Source organism: Aethalodelphis obliquidens, unplaced genomic scaffold (genome assembly GCF_003676395.1).
Source record: "Aethalodelphis obliquidens isolate GAN/ISIS:26980383/991018 unplaced genomic scaffold, ASM367639v1 scaffold2, whole genome shotgun sequence".
Taxonomy (NCBI): Eukaryota; Metazoa; Chordata; class Mammalia; order Artiodactyla; family Delphinidae; genus Aethalodelphis; species Aethalodelphis obliquidens.
Genome location: NW_020837946.1, coordinates 61,491,947 through 61,507,286, shown reverse-complemented (window position 1 = coordinate 61,507,286; position 15,340 = coordinate 61,491,947). Strand labels below are relative to the sequence as shown.

General features: G+C 41.2%; 1 protein-coding gene across 1 annotated transcript in view; it reads left to right on the top strand.

Annotated features, from left to right (window-relative positions):
• Nucleotides 1–15,340, top strand: part of MYO3B (myosin IIIB) — a 407,025-nt gene that overhangs the window by 214,677 nt on the left and 177,008 nt on the right. Inside the window, exons 20-22 of the mRNA XM_027128624.1 lie at nt 643–796; nt 2,016–2,104; nt 3,867–3,996. Coding sequence (XP_026984425.1) covers nt 643–796; nt 2,016–2,104; nt 3,867–3,996 — 373 coding nt within the window. The remainder of the gene's footprint in view (nt 1–642; nt 797–2,015; nt 2,105–3,866; nt 3,997–15,340) is intronic.

The window sequence follows — 15,340 nt, the reverse complement described above, 5'->3', positions numbered from 1 at the left end:
CCGTCTCCTCCACCACATCCTGTACCCCAACCCCAAGACTCTCCTGTATAAAGAGGGATTATGTAGTTGCACAAACTAAACGTTCTGACCAAGCTCCTTGTTTTAATACAGGAGCAAGGACACACAAACTACTATGATTAGATAAACACAAAGACATGGACTAAAAGTACCAGTATTGGTTTTATCACTGGAACTGGATAAATCTGTATCGCACTCTTCTCCCCACTCACTTGTACAAAACTAGACCTTATTTCAGTCCAGTTTCCTTCCGTTTATCTTCCTGGGATATCTGGAGTTTTTCTAGTTTTTTAGTCTGAGATGATTCCTTTGCAGAATCCTTTGCAGAATAGAAATCTGCTTTCTTCCTGGTTTAAACCTTACTTGTCACTAAAATAAAAAATTTTCAGCTTCCCTTCCTTTCTACATCAGTTTCTCAATTCTGAGTCCCCAGGTCAGTGTTTGGGAGACAGAGAGCCATCCCTTCTCTTGCCACCTTCACCTGCCTACTGCAGAAGAGCCCTGTCCTACTCACATAATAAAATACACTCTGTTCACTGTTGCCAGACACAAAAAAGTGCAGGCAAACTGGTGGTACCTAGGCCAGTTTTGGGCTGGAGAGATTCACAATCCGTTTCCTTCCAGATGGAGTATCAGAATGAGGGCATTGACGTGACACCCGTGGAGTACGAGGACAATCGCCCCCTCTTGGATATGTTCCTCCAGAAGCCTCTGGGACTGCTTGCACTTCTGGATGAGGAAAGTAGGTTTCCCCAAGCAACGGACCAGACCCTGGTTGGTAGGTACCTTTTGTAAAAGGCATATACGTGCAGAAGAGAACTTGGCTACTGGGCTCACGTCATCAAATGAATGTGGTTTAAGGAATCTTTCCTGTGTATTTTGGCTACCCGGTGATTGTGAAAATATAGACCCTGCTTTTAATGAATTGGAATGTTCAGAACATGTCCTGGTAGAATTTGACGGCAAACCTGTCACCATCTCTCAGACCTTGCTCACTTTCCTGTTTCTGCAAATGGAAATACCTTTACCCTATGTCAATATCATTTTTTCCACCTTCCGCTCCCTTATTTCCCATAACCAGTACTTGATTCCCCTTCTTTCTCATGTCCTTCTCTCGTATCTCCACCTGGACGCCCAGCCATCTCTAGTCCAAGTTTGTACAGAAGCCCCTGCTGGTCTCCTGGGTTCCAGGCTCATATTCTCCCCCTCTACCCTGGACATCCCAGCTGATTTAGTCTTCCTAAAGCTACCTTTTCATTAGGTTACCATTATCTATGAAGTGACAGTAAAACACCTCCTTCTGGCATTCAAGGCCCTCTGTGCTTTACCCCTGTACCTATTGAGCTACTCCTCCTTCTTTGTGAATCTTCAGTGTTGCACATGGTCCTGTCTCTCACTTACATTGTGAGATCCCTGGGCAACAAAGCCCCAACCCTTGCATCCCTTTACTAGTTAGCACAGTTCCTCACACAGAGTAGTAGGTCGTCAGTCACAACAAAAGCAAAACTATTTGTAGAGGGAGGAACACGAAGTTTCAAGCCTTTTTCCCAGATGGAAAATTGATCTGTGGGAGAGATTCACTTCTAGGAGTTGAGATTGTCACCCTCAAGTGACTTCCTTTTATTTATAAAATTGTCACAAGTTGCCAAGAGGAGTATAAACCAGGGTTATTTGCCTTCCATGGAATATCTTCATAGTTCTAAAGCTAATTAGCTGGTCTCCTGGTGGCATCAGTGTTCATCCTAGGAGTTCTCAGAGCAGAGCATGATACCGTAGGGAACAGCCTGACACTAAAGACAACATGAAACAAGTAAATGAGAACTCAGTTGTAAATGCCCATCACATGGGGGAACCTTTCTCCATCACTGAACATACAAGAATAATATCAGGCTACTCTGAAATTCCTTATTCTGGGTCATCATGGTTCGAGGAGCACACTTTTGTCTGAAGGACCAAATAGTTCACGTTGTAACTTTTAAACATGAAAATCCACACAGATAAATTTGAAGATAATCTCCGATGCAAATACGTCTGGAGGCCCAAAGGAATGGAGCTGTGCTTTGGCATTCAGCACTTTGCTGGAAAGGTGAGACACGTCAGTTATTAAACCTGAACTTGACAAGGGGTAAGTGTCAACTGTACCCTGTTTGTGGCCCTCATGAAATTGCTTGCAGATTCCTTTCTCCTTTTAATTCTTCTTGAATACCTAATCATAATTCCCAAACTTTCTCAGTGGTGTTGCTCACAGAAAGTAGCCTCTGGCAAAGAAGCACTTTCTCGCTGGGGTGGCCCACAGAGCTGCCATCTGCTTCTCACCTGAGGTTTGGCCTAGAAGTGACAGCTCTCCATAGAGAAAACATATTACAGCTTTTGCAGCGTTTAGTGGTGAATGTTCACATTCAAAAGTCATTTGGAGGGAAGAAAAAAAAAGTCATTTGGAGATGTGTAGGTAATGGAGGAGGGTTAATATCACAGTGGGGCTCAATTTTTAGCACTTCGTAGCCCAAGTGTGTGTCTACAGGGCACCAAAAATGTCTAGATGAAAAGGAAAAAAAAAAAAAACTCCATCATCCAGATGTTAAGCTTTTACAACATTAACTGAAATTTCCATTTTTCACCCATTATGCCTGAGTCTCAATTTCAAGTTCCTGAAGCGAATTAGTGAGTGATTGAGGAAATTCTTTCCCCCTGTAGCCAACAATTCATTGTGCACGTTACTCTCAAAGGAGCGGCGTGAATTATGGCTAATTGGTTCTCGCAGGGTCTGCTGAGGCCCTGGGTCCAGAAAATGGATAGGAGCTCACTAAAAGGTATTTCTGATTATTTTGTTGATTTGAGACTTACTGAAATTATTTTTCACGTTCACATCATGGCATGGAAATTAATTTTGCCTGACTGGAGGTTGGTTAAAAGGCAGTCTAATACAAGTGAAGAGGTGGTTTTTCCCTCCACATAATACATCATGGTATCTATTTTGGATCTTTGCTAGAAATTGCAATCCAATTTTCGCCCTTAAAAACTTAATTTACCTTAGCATTGAAGCCTGACTGCGTATGACATCTACCCTGATCCCCGCGTCCCCCTTCTTCTCTGCTCTTCTGCCTTCCATTCCTGTCCCTTTTCTCACACCTCTCTTCCCATCTCTCTGTCCTTTTTCACCTATTTCCTACCCAGCCCTCTTCTTCCCTCTTTCTCCCTCTTGTCCTTTCTTGACTTTAAAGGAAAAATAGGATCCTTTTCCTTCTGGGCCCTGTGTCTTTTACTGAATTCATTTGTCACTCAACACTTATTTCATTGGAACATCCCTTAAAATTGCACTGACCTGGATCCCCTCTGTCCTGAGAACCGAGAACTGCTGAAAATCCCTGAGCCATCACTCAGGTGCCACGAGAACCTTGGGAAGAGTGAGGGTGCAGTGGTTGTGAGCGTGGAGCCAAACTGCCCAGGTTGGGATACCTGCCCGCCGCTGGTGACACGTGTGACCATGGCACATTATTCAGCCTCTCTCTAAGCCTCTGTTTGCTCACAGTAAAATAGAGATAATAACAGTGTTAACCTCATAGGATGGGTGCTTCCCATATTGTGAGTGCCCGATACAATTATTCTGATGTGATATATCTTTGACAGGACTCTTCTTCAAAGAATAATTGAACAAGAGGTTAAGATAAACTGGCCTCTCAAAAATTACAATTTTCCCCCCTTATATGGTGGTCTGGGTTTAAAAGCATGGCTGTGTCAAGATGAATTCTATACAGAGGTTGATTAATTACTGACCTCGGACAGTGTGCCCGTGTTGCCAGTGATGGGGTTGGTATTGGCTCACTTGTGCTTTACTATTCGTGTTGCAGGTATTATATGATGCTTCTGGGGTTCTTGAGAAAAACAGAGACACTCTCCCTGCCGATGTGGTTGTCGTACTGAGGACATCGGAAAACCAGCTTCTTCAGCAACTCTTCTCAATCCCTTTGACCAAAACAGGTACTTGGAACCTCCCTGACAGCCCTGGAATCTGATGCTTTTACAAGCTCTGCTGGGGTTTTCCATTTCGTGTCTAAATCCTGCCAGGGCTGCACTACTAACATTTTGAACTTTGAGCAGGTATAAAAGTCTATTCAGCTAAGTTCAAGAAAAGGAAAGTGATTGTTTCTTTTGCATCTAATTGCACAGCATCAGCCTATATATACATGTGTGTACACACACACACACACACACACACACATTTTCTATAACATCACCTCTTAGACTTCTCATTTTCCCTGCCTGCTTCCTTCATTCTTCCATTTATAAAAACGTATTTTGGGAATTCCCTGGCAGTCCCGTGGTTAGGACTCCACACTTCCACTGCAGATGGCACAGGGTCGATCCCAGGTCAGGGAACGAAGATCCTGCAAGACACACAGTGCATCCAATAAAAAATAAATAAATAAAGCAGATGTTATTATCAGTTTATGCTAAACACTCTAGGATGATCTCAGTTTACCTAGAATTATTGGGAAGATTATTTCTATTTATGTATTATTTCAAGTAATGGGACTGGGGCCAATCAAAGTCATCCAATCATGGGGTCCTCAGAGGTCAGCTGGTCCAACTTCCCACCTAGTCATCGACCCCAGCCCACTGCTCTCCTAACCTACTTGGAACAGGTCTGTCACTGGCCTATATACACAGCCTTTGTCTACTTACAGTCAGCCTCTGTGTAGTTGCTCGGTCAGTCCTCATGCAGGAGCAGGAAGCTAGAGCCAAAAAATGGAGCATCCTGGTCTTTGCTGTTTCACCAAGTAGATTCTAATTGGGTCAAGCTCCTTTGATTTCTCTGGGATTCTTCTGCCTTTGGCTGGGCAGCAGACTTAATCTTCCCATAGCTCTCCTCTCAAGGGCTTTATGTTTTTGAGGCTATGCCTGGAAACAGCTGCAGATATGCTTTTAAGAAAGGAGGCAGAGAAACCTCTGTATCATTGTTCATAATTTCTTTTTCTTTCCACATCCCTCGTGAAATTATTGGCAGTGTGTCTGGCATGGGGCCTCTGCAAGCTAAAAGAGTGTGGTTGCCAGGCCTGAATTTTACCAGCGTGCAGAGGAATGAAAAGCTTGCTTAAGAAAAAAGTCATAATCTACAACGTTTTTTTCATCTTTACTTTGAAACCATGTTCTTAACTTTTTTCAAACATGCTCCTTTAAATGAAAATAGTAGAGTGCCCATCAGAAGGCTGCCCTCCAGCTTCTTCTCCAGACGTCCATTGGGCACAGCCAGGATTTGATTCATTATCAACTTCTGGGAGAGTGGGCAGCTGTGGGCACAGCTGTGGCTCCCTCACCAGACACTCAGGTGTATCAACTCACTAGGTAACTTGTGCAGAAGCAAAGACACGGCCATTTTTGATAGGAGATGTCCTCTTTGAAATAAAATATATCCAAGTGACTTGTTAGCTAGCATTTATACCCTCCCATAAATATGAGTAATGAATTGTCAAATCTGTTCACAACTTCGGAATTTCTAATTTTTCAACCTTTGGCAAAATAAAAACAAGTTCACCGTCTAGGCCACTGGGTGGCGCTGTGCAAGAGGTCAGGCTCTGCAGCCAGCCTGCTGTTGCCCTTGATAACCTAAAAGCCAGGGAGGAAGAACAAAGAGGTAGCCTCCCCTTCTTATTTTTGCTTTTCTCTGAAAGAACTTTCCTCCTGTCTTATAACTCTTTCTGCATTTGCCTTAAAACTGCACCCCACATGACCTGGAGGAAACAAAAGTGAAAACTAAGACTAGAACAAACATGTTTTCCAGACAAGCTTCCTTGTATTCCTGAGTTGTATATTATGCATAATAATTTCTTTTGAGATCCTTAACTTTCTATTCTCCACTATATTTTTGAGTATAATTAAGAAGCCACGAATACACATCAAAACTAGTAAGCATAATTCTGTTTTCCTTTTCTGAAATTATTCATGGAAAAATGCCTTCAATCAACAAACATTTATAGAAGAGCTGCTAATAATAAGGCACTGTATAGGCAGTAAAGGGGATTATACAGATAAAGATAATGTGGCTTTGCCCTAAAAGCAACTGGAACTTTTTTTTTTAAATACTTAATTTTATTTATTTTTTTATACAGCAGGTTCTTATTAGTCATCAGTTTTATACACATCACTGTATACATGTCAATCCCAATCGCCCAATTCATCCCACTCCCACCCCCATCCCCCACGGCTTTCCTCCCTTGGTGTCCATACGTTTGTTCTCTACATCTGTGTCTCAACTTCTGCCCTGCAAACCGGTTCATCTGTACCATTTTTCTAGGTTCCACATACATGCGTTAATATATTTGTTTTTTTCTTTCTGACTAACTTCATTCTGTATGACAGTCTCTAGATCCATCCACCTCTCAATAAATGACCCAATTTCGTTCCTTTTTATGGCTGAGTAATATTCCATTGTATATATGTACCACATCTTCTTTTTCCATTCGTCTGTTGATGGACATTTAGGTTGCTTCCATGACCTGGCTATTGTAAATAGTGCTGCAATGAACATTGGGGTGCATGTGTCTTTTTGAATTATGGTTTTCTTTGGGTATATGCCCAGTAGTGGGATTGCTGGATCATATGGTAATTCTATTTTTAGTTTTTAAGGAACCTCCATACTGTTCTCCATAGTGACTGTATCAGTTTACATTCCCACCAACAGTGCAAGAGGTTCCCTTTTCTCCACACCCTCCCCAGCATTTGTTGTTTGTAGATTTTCTGATGATGCCTATTCTAACTGGTGTGAGGTGATAACTTGTAGTTTTGATTTGCGTTTCTCTAATAATTAGTGATGTTGAGCAGCTTTTCATGTGCTTCTTGGCCATCTGTATGTCTTCTTTGGAGAAATGTCTATTTAGGTCTTCTGCCCATTTTTGGATTGGGTTGTTTGTCTCTTTAATATTGAGCTGCATGAGTTGTTTATATATTTTGGAGATTAATCTTTTGTCCATTGATTTGTTTGCAAATATTTTCTCCCATTCTGAGGGTTGTCTTTTCGTCTTGTTTATGGTTTCCTTTGCTGTGCAAAAGCTTTAAGTTTCATTAGGTCCCATTTGTTTATTTTTGGTTTTATTTCCGTTACTCTAGGAGGTGGATCAAAAAAGATCTTGCTGTGATTTACGTCAAAGAGTGTTCTTCCTGTGTTTTCCTCTAAGAGTTTTATAGTGTCTGGCCTTACATTTAGGTCTCAAATCCATTTTGAGTTTATTTTTGTGTATGGTGTTATGAAGTGTTCTAATTTAACTCTTTTACATGTAGCTGTCCAGTTTTCCCAGCACCACTTATTGAAGAGACTGTCCTTTCTCCATTGTATATCCTTGCCTCCTTTGTCATAGATTAGTTGACCATAGGTGCGTGGGTTTATCTCTGGGCTTTCTATCTTGTTCCATTGATGTATGTTTCTGTTTTTGTGCCACTACCATATTGCCTTGATGACTGTAGCTTTGTAGTGTAGTCTGAAGTCAGGGCGTCTAATTCCTCCAGATCCGTTTTTTTCCTTCAAGACTGCTTTGGCTACTCGGGGTCTTTTGTGTCTCCATACAAATTTTAAGATTTTTTGTCCTAGTTCTGTAAAAAATGCCATTGGTAGTTTGATAGGGATTGCATTGAATCTGTAGAATGCTTTATATTCATTTTCACAGTGTTGATTCTTCCAATCCAAGAACATGGTATATCTCTCCATCTGTTGGTATCATCTTTAATTTCTTTCCTCAGTGTCTTATAGTTTTCTGCATACAGGTCTTTTGTCTCCCTAGGTAGGTTTATTCCTAGGTATTTTATTCATTTTGTTGCAAAGGTAAATGGGAGTGTTTCCTTAATTTCTCTTCCAGATTTTTTATCATTAGAGTATAGGGATGCAAGCGATTTCTGTGCATTAATTTTGTATGCTGCAACTTTACCAAATTCATTGATTAGCTCTGCTAGTTTTCTGGTGGCATCTTTAGGATTCTCTATGTATAGTATCATGTCATCTGCAAACAGTGACAGTTTTACGTCTTCTTTTCCTATCTGTATTCCTTTTATTTCTTTTTCTTCTCTGATTGCTGTGGCTAGGACTTCCAAAACTATGTTGAATAATAGTGGCGAGAGTGGACATCCTTTTCTTGTTCCTGATCTTAGAGGACATGCTTTCAGTTTTTCACCATTGAGAATGATGTTTGCTGTGGGTTTGTTGTATATGGCCTTTATTATGTTGAGGTAGGTTCCCTCTATGCCCACTTTCTGGAGAGTTTTTATCATAAATGGGTGTTGAATTTTGTCAAAAGCTTTTTCTGCATCTATTGAGATGATCATATGGTTTTTGTTCTTCAGTTTGTTAATATGGTATATCACACTGATTGGTTTGTGTATATTGAAGAATCCTTGCATCCCTGGGATAAATCCCACTGATCATGGTGTATGATCCTTCTAATGTGTTGTTGGATTCTGTTTGCTAGTATTTTGTTGAGGATTTTTGCATCTATATTCATCAGTGATATTGGTCTGTAATTTTCTTTTTTTGTAGTATCTTTGTCTGGTTTTGGTATCAGGGTGATGGTAGCCTCATAGAATGAGTTTGGGAGTGTTCCTTCCTCTGCAATTTTCTGGACTTTGAGAAGGATGGGTGTTAGCTCTTCTCTAAATGTTTGATAGAATTCACCTGTGAAGCCATCTGGTCCTGGACTTTTGTTTGTTGGAAGATTTTTAATCACAGTTTCAATTTCAGTGCTTGTGATTGGTCTGTTCATATTTTCTATTTCTTCCTGGTTCAGTCTTGGAAGGTTATACCTTTCTAAGTATTTGTCTGTTTCTTCCAGGTTGTCCATTTTATTGGCATAGAGTTGCTTGTAGTAGTGTCTTAGGATGCTTTGTATTTCTGCAGTGTCTGTTGTAATTTCTCCTTTTTCATTTCTAATTCTATTGATTTGAGTCCTCTCCCTCTTTTTCTTGATGAGTCTGGTTAATGGTTTATCAATTTTGTTTACCTTCTCAAAGAACCAGCTTTTAGTTATATTGATCTTTGCTTTTGTTTCCTTTTCATTTATTTCTGCGTTGATCTTTATGATTTCTTTGCTTCTGCTAACTTTGTTTGTTCTTCTTTCTCTAGTTCCTTTAGGTGTAAGGTTAGATTGTTGTTTTGAGATTTTTCTTGTTTCTTGAGGTAGGATTGGATTGCTATAAACTTCCCTCTTAGAACTGCTTTTGCTGCATCCCATAGGTTTTGGATTGTTGTGTTTTCATTGTCATTTGTCTTTAGGTATTTTTTGATTTCCTCTTTGATTTCTTCAATGATCTCTTGGTTATTTATTAACGTATTGTTTAGCCTCCATGTGTTTGTGTTTTTAATGATTTTTCCCTGTAATTTATTTCTAATCTCATAGCGTTGTGGTCAGAAAAGATGCTTGATATGATTTCAGTTTTCTTATATTTACTGAGGTTTGATTTGTGACCCAAGATGTGATCTATCCTGGAGAATGTTCTATGTGCACTTGAGAAGAAAGTGTAATTTGCTGTTTTGGGATGGAATGTCCTATAAATATCAATTAAATCTATCTGGTCTATTGTGTCATTTAAAGCTTCTGTTTCCTTATTTATTTTCATTTTGGATGATCTGTCCAGTGGTGTAAGTGAGGTGTTAAAGTCCCCCACTATTATTGTGTTACTGTTGATTTCCTCTTTTAGAGCTGTTAGCAGTTGCCTTATGTATTGAGGTGCTCCTATGTTGGGTGCATATATATTTATAATTGTTATACCTTCTTCTTGGATTGATCCCTTGATCATTATGTAGTGTCCTTCCTTGTCTCTTGTAACATTCTTTATTTTAAAGTCTATTTTATCTGACATGAGTATTGCTACGCCAGCTTTCTTTTGATTTACATTTGCATGGAATATATTTTTCCTTCCCCTCACTTTCAGTCTGTATGTGTCCCTAGGTCTGAAGTGGGTCTCCTGTAGACAGCATATAAATGGGTCATGTTTTTGTATCCATTCAGCAAGCCTGTGTCTTTTGTTTGGAGCATTTAATCCATTTACGTTTAAGGTAATTATTGATATGTATGTTCCTGTGACCATTTTCTTAATTGTTTTGGGTTTGTTTTTGTAGGTCCTTTTTTTCTCTTGTGTTTCTGACTTAGAGAAGTTCCTTTAGCATTTGTTGTAGAGCTGCTTTGGTGGTGCTGAATTCTCTTAGGTTTTGCTTGTCTGTAAAGCTTTTGATTTCTCCGTCGAATCTGAATGAGATCGTTGCTGGGTAGAGTAATATTGGTTGTAGGTTCTTCCCTTTCGTCACTTTAAGTATTTCATGCCACTCCGTTCTGGCTTGTAGAGTTTCTGCTGAGAAATCAGCTGTTAACCTTATGGGAGTTCCCTTGTATGTTTTTTGTCATTTTTCCCTTGCTGCTTTCAATAATTTTTCTTTGTCTTTAATTTTTGCCAGTTTGATTACTATGTGTCTTGGCGTGATTCTCCTTGGGTTTATCCTGTATGGGACTCTGTGCACTTCCTGGACTTGGGTGGCTATTTCCTTTCCCATGTTAGGGAAGTTTTGGACTATAATCTCTTCAAATATTTCCTCTGGTCCTTTCTCTCTCTCTTCTCCTTCTGAGACCCTGATGATGCGAAAGTTGTTGTGTTTAATGTTGTCCCAGAGGTCTCTTTGGCTGTCTTCATTTCTTTTCTTTCTGTTTTTCTTTATTCTGTTCTGCAGCAGTGAATTCCACCATTCTGTCTTCCAGGTCACTTATCTGTTCTTCTGCCTCAGTTATTCTGCTATTGATTCCTTCTAGTGTAGTTTTCATTTCAGTTATTGTATTGTTCATTTCTGTTTGTTTGTTCTTTAATTCTTCTAGGTCTTTGTTAAATATTTCTTGCATCTTCTTGATCTTTGCCTCCATTCTTTTTCCAAGGTCCTGGATCATCTTCACTATCATTATTCTGAATTCCTTTTTTGGAAGGTTGCCTATCTCCACTTCATTTAGTTGTTTTTCTGGGGTTTTTTTCTTGTTCCTTCATCTGGTACATAGCCCTCTGCCTTTCATCTTGTCTAGTTGTTTTTCTGGGGTTTTTTCTTGTTCCTTCATCTGTACATAGCCTTCTGCCTTTCATCTTGTCTGTCTTTCTGTGAATGTGGTTTTTGTTCCACAGGCTGCAGGATTGTAGTTCTTCTTGCTTCTGCTCTCTGCCCTCTGGTGGATGAGGCTATCTAAGAGACTTGTCCAACTGGAACTTTGTTTTACCATCACTTTCCATCTAGAATTGGGCACTAATTTCTCTCCTTATGACGATATTTGCTTTCAGACTTCAGTTTTAAAGAGACTGTGTGTCCTATGTTGAAGGTCAGAATATTAATTAAGCTTCTAAAGGTTAAACGCTCCACATTCTATATTTTTTGGTTTTATTATATTATAGCCTTTTAATTATTATTATTAATTTATTTATTTATTTTTGGCTGCCTTGGGTCTTCATTGCTGTGCATGGGCTTTCCCTAGTTGTGGTGAGCAGGGGCTACTCTTCGTTGCTGTGCGCGGGCTTCTCATTGCGGTGGCTTCTCTTTGTTGCAGAGCACGGGCTCTAGGCATGCAGGCTTCAGTAGTTGTGGCTTACGGGCTATAGAGCACAGGCTCAGTAGTTGTGGTGCATGGGCTTAGTTGGTCTGTGGCATGTGAGATCTTCCCGGACCAGGGCTCAAACCCGTGAACCTTGCATTGGCAGGCGGATTCTTAACTGCTGCACCACCAGGGAAGTCCCTGTATTACAGCCTTTGCAAGTGGGAAAACCTGGACAGAAGTAGGTTGTATTATTTTTGCTAATAATGCAAATACTTGTTTCCAGCACTTACCCTTTAGGAAGGGCGATGTAGCTGTCCATCTCAGCATTGTGGCTGGCAGCAAGGTCCCATGCATCCTAGCATTTTAGAGAAGAATATGCTAATATTTTCAGCGCATGAGAAACTATTTTCTTGGTTTTTTAAATTTTTATTTATCCTACTTCAAACCCTTAAATACTTAAACAGGGCACTAGTTCAGTGAGCATACATATTATGGACAATTACTTTACAAATTTCTTTTAGGGGATGAACTACAGAGAGGAAGGAGAAAGGTCAAAGTTGGGAAACCTTGGAAGCTATTAACCCCAAACTTTAAAAAGAGGTCCAGGGTTGGGCTCCTCGATTTCGAGAAGAGAGGCCCCTAAGGGATGTTGGCAATGCTTTAGCTCCTGGTCTTGGTGGTGGCTGCATGGACTTTGCTGTGTAATATTCATTGTGCTGTACATTTATATTTTGTACACTTTTATACACATGCAATCTATTTCACAATAATACTTCTTTTCCCTGAAGGATAGAGAAGAATCATAAAATGCAAAGAAAAACTTTAAATTTCTTTATCTAAGATGTCCTGTCCAGTTAAGTTCAAATGTCCTGGTAGCCAGACTCCTGCTCTCCTTTGCTTTCAAACACAGGCGTCAGAGAGCCTCCAGCTGACATTCCTTGAAAAAAGTCAGCCTCCTCTCCTGGACTGCTGGGCGGGTGACAATCCCTTCGTTGGTGGATATCAAATAGAAGTATTGGCCCTTGGTTTAATCTCTCATCAAGGTTAAGAGGATTAACCTCTGAGTATGTTTGTGTAAAACTGTAATATAAAATCAGAGAGAGTAATCCAGTTGGCATTTTCAAGTTTCCTGTTCGCACCTTCCTGTTCACGTTCTACATCCCCAAACACTGAAAAGGGTGGAAAACGTGGAGCATGAGCTCTTGGGTCCAGGGTGGTCAGCTTCTCCCAGGGTGCTGCAGCTCCCTTCCCAGCAGCCGTTTCTGTGGGCGCCCAGCTGCGCCTGGTGGTGGAAACATCTCTGCCTGAAGGGTGTGTTCTCGTTCTGAGATGCCCAGTGACCATCAGGTAAACGGAGGCAGCTGCAGTCAGGACGGATCCTCTCTGTTCCCCTCTCTGCTTTTGCGACCACTCTTTGACCACTTCAGACATGTCAAAATTTTCTTTGTGATCCTTCCTATTAATAGGAGATTCTCTGAAGACTTTATATGTGAAAATTGGATGTGGCAGCAACACTGCTTTCCAACCCTTCAGCTGGGACTTTTCAAAACTGAATGGTGGAGGTAGAAAAACATTAAAAGGAAAGATGTTATAAGAAGGTTTCATGGCCTATTTTCCTGTTGGGGGAATGTTCCACATGCTACAAGTAAACTAGAGAAGAGTTCAAAAGGCTCAGGGGAGGAAAGAGAAGAGGGGGTTTCAAAAGGAACTTGAAAAATCCATTTCTGTCTTTGAATCATGAATTCTGACTTCCAAATAGGAGTGTGGGGTTTTAAAGGAGTTAGGAACTTGGGAGAAACTAGAGAAAACAAGAATACCACGGAGAGGATATTCTCTGAGCCTCAAAGTCTGGTTTTGCTTCAGAATCTGGAAATGAATTTTGTCTCTGTTGCCCTCTTCTGTCTGAGGACTCTCAGGTTTCTCCCTTGGAATTTGATTTGCAGTAAAAATTAACAGTAAATTTTCTCTGCCTTGACTTCCGTTGGTTCCCCTTTTTATTTGGATGGGGAGTGGAGGCAAGACGAGTCCCCACCCTGTAGCTGCAAAGCTCAGTAACACCTTCACTGCTGAAATCCTTGCTGTGGGTGGTCTGGTCCTGATTCTGTAACTCCCCAAATTAACGGCATTAAGCTCTTAAGAGGGTGCCTTCTTGTAACCATCTCTAAGAGTTTTCATTTTCCACTGATGGCTGCTCCTGCATCCTGGCAGTTCAGCACACGAGCCTGGCAAGATGAGCTGACTCTAAGTGACAAGGTCACAGGCATGGACAGGGCTCTGCTCTTCCTGAAAGGGAGAGGCGCGAATGAGCCAACTCTGTCAGGGAGCCTGGCAAGTCAGTTCCTCCTTGTACAGAGGCCTGCCTCTTTCTTCTAATTTGGGAGTGCATCTCAGTCAACAACCAATACGTATTTATCATCCTTCTAGATCTGGTGCCTTCTAGAAGGAATAAAAAAATCCCAGTCAGAATAGTCAGTGACAGATAAACAGAGCCAAATCCTAAAATGTTTAAGGGATGCACAACAGGCATGTAAATCAATAAATGGGGGCAATATAAGCACTGTATCTATACAAGTAAAACTATCAGTAGAAGGAAAAGTCATGGAAATATCATGGTTCAATGTGGAGAAAGTTCTTTTAACTAAGAAAGGTTTCTTGGAAGATATTTTTTTTTTTTTTTAAATAGGAGACTAGAGAAAAATTAAATGTAAAGCCTGGTGTAATGAGGCATTCTACGCCAGGGTCTGCAGCCCTGGAAAGGAGAGGGAGGTGGAAGTGGGATGAGTAAGTGAACAGGATGGGGAGGAGAGAACTCAGGGCAGAGTGAGGGAAGCAGGGTGGATAAACGATGATGGGCTCCTGAAGGGAACAGCTTCAGAGTAAGAAAGAAAAACTTGAACAGGGTGTTAAAGACTAACTAGAGAGAACCAGGTCCTATCTCCAAATATAGTCACCTTCTGAGGTACTGGCCATTAGGACTTCAACATATGAATATGGTCAGGGAAGGGAGGACTACAGTTCAGCCCCTAACAGATCCCTAATTGCTGAGGGAGCTGTTCCATGTGAGCCCCCTTACCAGGGGGCCGTATGGGGCCACTGCCTTTCCCCATAAAGCCCAGGGACTGTTGTGTCCAGCCAGAGAGGGTTTGCAGCCTCACCCAGTCTGAGAAAGAGAGCTCGGCCCTCGCCTTTTTCCTTCCTCCACCTCCCACGCCAGAGCAGCTAGCCCAGAGCAGCGGGGTGAGAGAGAAGACTGCTTCAGGCCATGATGGTATCAATCCAGCCTGGAGGGAAAGGAACAGTGGGAAAAAGAGCTTTGACTTGAGATGATATTAAAGGTTAAAAATAAATAAGAAAGAATCTTCAAAACCAAAAGTAATCTTTAATAACAGAAAATATCTGAAAATCTGTGAAACGGGCTTAAACATAGTTAATGGAGCTGCCATCCTCACAGAAAGGTGAGGGGTCAGCAGGGGTGGGGAAGTTACAGGAAAAAGTGGAACCGTTTCTTGTTTATCCCCAGTGAACTGAGATGCCTCATTATGCTGATGTCATGCTCGAGGTACAGCAGAGAACCATAAAGCTTTCTGTAGGTGTGACCCTGGGAGGCTGGCAGATTCCATCACTAGCTGAGGATTCCTCCCAGCACCAGCCCAGGGTGGGTGAGAGTCAGATTCTTGTCTCAGGAACAGAGCAAAATAGCAAATGTTAATCACATGGGCGCCTCATCTCCAACAGCCTACCATCAGAGCTGTGCAATTCAGTACTTCGGGCTACCCAGC